This window comes from Gymnoscopelus braueri, assembly GCF_963280865.1.
Source record: "Gymnoscopelus braueri genome assembly, chromosome: 14".
In the NCBI taxonomy this organism is placed as follows: Eukaryota; Metazoa; Chordata; class Actinopteri; order Myctophiformes; family Myctophidae; genus Gymnoscopelus; species Gymnoscopelus braueri.
The window spans coordinates 14266401-14270176 of NC_137619.1; the positions used below are offsets into that span (position 1 = coordinate 14266401).

Below are 3776 nucleotides of genomic sequence, written 5' to 3' on the forward strand. Positions count from 1 at the left end.
CTGGGTCATAAGGGTCCTTCTGGCCGATCCACACGGTCACGATTTTTTTCTGTTCTGGCCCCACAGTGGTGGAATGAACTTCCCACTGATGTCAGGACAGCAGAGTCACTGCCCATCTTTCGCCGCAGGCTGAAAACCCACCTCTTCAGGAAACACTACCCTTCCTCTTTGCCTGGCCTACTTGTTAACTAGTTGTACGAACGCTTGTTTTATTGTTGTATTGTGTTTGGATGTTGTTTAGTCGATACAATTATTTGTTTTAGCTCCTGCTCATTTGATTTAGCTATTTTGTCTCATCTGTTTAAGGAAATAGGTAGCTGATATATTGCACTTTTACCTTAGCGCTAGGTATACTCTTGGTTGCTTGTTTTTGCAGAAAATGCACTTTAGACTTCTGGTGATTAGTAGTTTTTGTTCCCTACCTATGTTGAATGCACTTATTGTAAGTCGCTTTGGATAAAAGCGTCTGCTAAATGACTGTAATGTAATGTAATGTAATACTGTAAAGGAACAACACCACTTCCCAGCCCATTATGGAAGCAAGTGATGAAAGAGAGGAGTGAGAGACAATAAGGAGTCAGTGAGCCATGGAGGTGATAAGGATGGAGAGATGTTTAGATGACAACAGCGATTCTGAGCAGATCACCATCTGTGGCCCCGTGACACTATTGTTTTTATTAAGACATATTGACAACAACAAAAAGAGACAATTGTCTCTTTTCGTTTTATCAGTTATATATAGATATTTGTTAATATATCTTGTGTTTATATAATATTTTGTTGTACTGTAAAATGCACGTTATGCCTGTTTTATACTCCGTTGTACAATGCGACGCGCTGTTAGCTTGTAGATCTGCTCTGAGCATATCCACACAGTGGACGAGCTGAGATGGTGACGTCACGGAGAACTCTGCTGTTCCAATCGCAGAACTACCATACTCCCGTCTTCCCGTTCTCGGAAGTTTGTACTCCCGAGGCGAACTTGCAAGTCTGAACTTCCAAGGATGCAAGTCTGTGCTTCGCAAGTTCGGGTATTGAGAAACGGCCTGTGACTCAGACATATTGGCTGGATCGGTGACGTAGGTGAGAGGGCCGTGTAGCGGGGGTACCGCTCATAATTCCGACATCCCACTACTCCGACTACGTGGCTTCCGCGTGCGGTTAGGGTTAGGGTTAGGGTTAGGTATAGGGTTAGTAACTGTCGGAAAGGCGACATGTCGGCTTCCCGACATGTAACCGTGTAGCGGCTCAAACCTCTAGTCGACTATAGATGGGTTACCGCGCGACGTCATCACAGAGCAGAGTGCGCAATCTGCGCATGCGCGGGGGAGAACGAACCGGAAGCGCCATTCGCTCTGTTGTTATTTTCGGGATTTAGATAGGCATAATGCTGCTATTATAGGCATAATAGGCATAATGCTGCTATTATATACAAACAGATCCAACTTCCGACAAATCATTTTTATTGAGTAAAGAAGATATTACAAACTGCATCATTTAATCTACTTTCATTAAACCCGGTGATTCATTCATATTTTATGAATGTACAATGGCCAGAGCTGCTGCGGGTAATAGCGCCCTCTACAGGCTCATCCCGCCACTGCGCGCGCATCATCCTCTCATGTTTACAAACAGGAAACCCATCTATAGGCATGGCTGTTGTGGAAACTCCATATATTGATATGGCTGAGTCATTGTGATATCAGCGGGATGACATCATCATATAAGACTGCGTCGGCACGGCCCAGACCAGACTAGATGTATATCAGAGACAGACTCCTTTATCGACATTGAAGACCTCTGAAACCTTGACTACTACTAGTTCTCACCAGCAAGTTCAATTTGAACACCACTGCAGCAGGTCTTGTCTTAACCAACAAACAAATCTTGTTAAGCTAATTGATATTATTCTGTGTGATTACAATTCACCGTAGCAAAAAATTAAATAAAGCGAATAGATAACAGAAAATGGTGCTGCTGGCAGCGGCAGTGTGCACCAATGCAGGCAAGGCCATTTTGTCCCGGCAGTTTGTGGAGATGACCCGGATGCACGTCGAGGCTCTCCTTGCTGCTTTCCCAAAGCTGATGAACACTGGCAAGCAGCACACCTTTGTGGAGACTGACAGCATCCGCTATGTGTACCAGCCGCTGGGGAAACTCTACATGGTCCTCCTCACCACTAAGAACAGCAACATCCTGGAGGACTTGGAGACACTCGGGCTGTTCTCTCGTGTGATTCCAAAGTACTGTTCTGTGCTGGAGGAAAGTGAGATATCAGGGCACTGTTTTGACCTGATCTTTGCCTTCGACGAGATCGTAACACTGGGCGGCTACAGGGAGAACGTGAGCCTGGCACAGATCCTGACCTTCACAGAGATGGACTCCCAGGAGGAGAAGGTGTTCCTCGCCATCAGAGAAACCCAAGAGAGAGAGGCCACAGCGGAGAGGGCGAAAAAGGCCAGGGAGATCGAGCAGGCCAAGAGAGATGCCAAACGGAAGAAGATGTCAGGGTTCAGCGGCGGCAGCATGACCAGCATGAGCTCAGCGTCTATCATTGAAGACATCATTGTGAAGCCTGAGAGACCCAAGATGGCTCCAATCAGACCCAGTAATTGGGGGACCAGTAAGGCTCTGAAGTTGCATCCCAGAGGAAAAGAGGTGGACAATTTTGTGGACAAGCTCAAATCAGAGGGCGAAACCATTATGCCTGCTGTGGGGGGGAGGGGCTCAGACACAACCAAAGTGCTGCCACCACCGGCCAACGTGGAGAGTGTGCACCTTTGCACGAGGGAGACGATCTCTTTGACGTGCAGCCGCGACGGAGGCTTACAGAACATGGAGGTGCTGGGTAAGCTCACACTCCGAGTCACAGAGGACAAGAACCAACGCATCCGTCTCATCGTCGATAACGACAGCAAGGGATTTGAGCTGAAGACAAATCCTCAGATGGATGAGAAGTTGTTCAAAGCCGAGTCAGCGATTGGTCTCAAGAACCCTGAGAATTCTTTCCCCCTCAACCAGGATGTGCTGGTACTGAAGTGGAGGCTGCAGACCGCGGATAAGTCACTCATACCTCTCACCATAAACTGCTGGCCTTCAGAGAGCGTCAGTGGGTGTGATGTCATCATTGAGTATGAGCTGCAGGAAGAAAGCCTCGAGCTCAACAACGTGTTCATCAGCATCCCAGTGCCGCCTGGTGTGGGCGCGCCAGTGATCGGTGACCTGGACGATGGTGAGTGCGAACACGACAAAAGGCTGAACGTTCTCCTGTGGTGCATTCCTGCCATCGATGCCAACAACAAGAGCGGCAGCCTGGAGTTCAGCGTCGACGGCCACCCCGACGACTTCTTCCCCATCAACGTGTCCTTTGTGTCCAAGCGCAACTACTGCCACATCCAGGTTACCGAGGTGAACCACGTGGATGGAGACACTCCTGTCAGGTTCTCTTCAGAGACCTCTTTCGTTGTCGACAAATACGAAATCCTGTGAACCATGGGGTCCTCAGAGTTACTACAGGGTACAGTAACTACAGAGTTACTACAGGGTAACGCATTCTCACTCCAAAGACGGCAAAGGGGTGATTTCTTGGGCCGGACGTCCCAAGAAATCAAACATTTGACTGGAAGGGGAGTGAGAGTATGTTGTATAAGGGACCCGCCAAATCTTTTTGCAATTGGAACTTTTCTTACACTAACCATTTGAACCCTAGTGTCCCTATTCTGAGGGAAACATTAGCCAAAAATAGCAGATCTACAAGCACACAACGCCTGTGAGCT

The 3776-nt window shown here is 47.9% G+C and overlaps 1 protein-coding gene across 1 annotated transcript; it reads left to right on the top strand.

Annotated features, from left to right (window-relative positions):
• Positions 1 to 1968: 1968 nt before the first annotated feature.
• Positions 1969 to 3489, top strand: LOC308100847 (coatomer subunit delta-like; the record flags this gene model as incomplete). The annotated part of the gene is made up of 1 exon (XM_080449995.1): positions 1969 to 3489. One exon carries the CDS (start codon positions 1969 to 1971, stop codon positions 3487 to 3489), a length of 1521 nt encoding a protein of 506 aa, XP_080306121.1.
• Between the last annotated feature and the right edge of the window lie 287 nt (positions 3490 to 3776).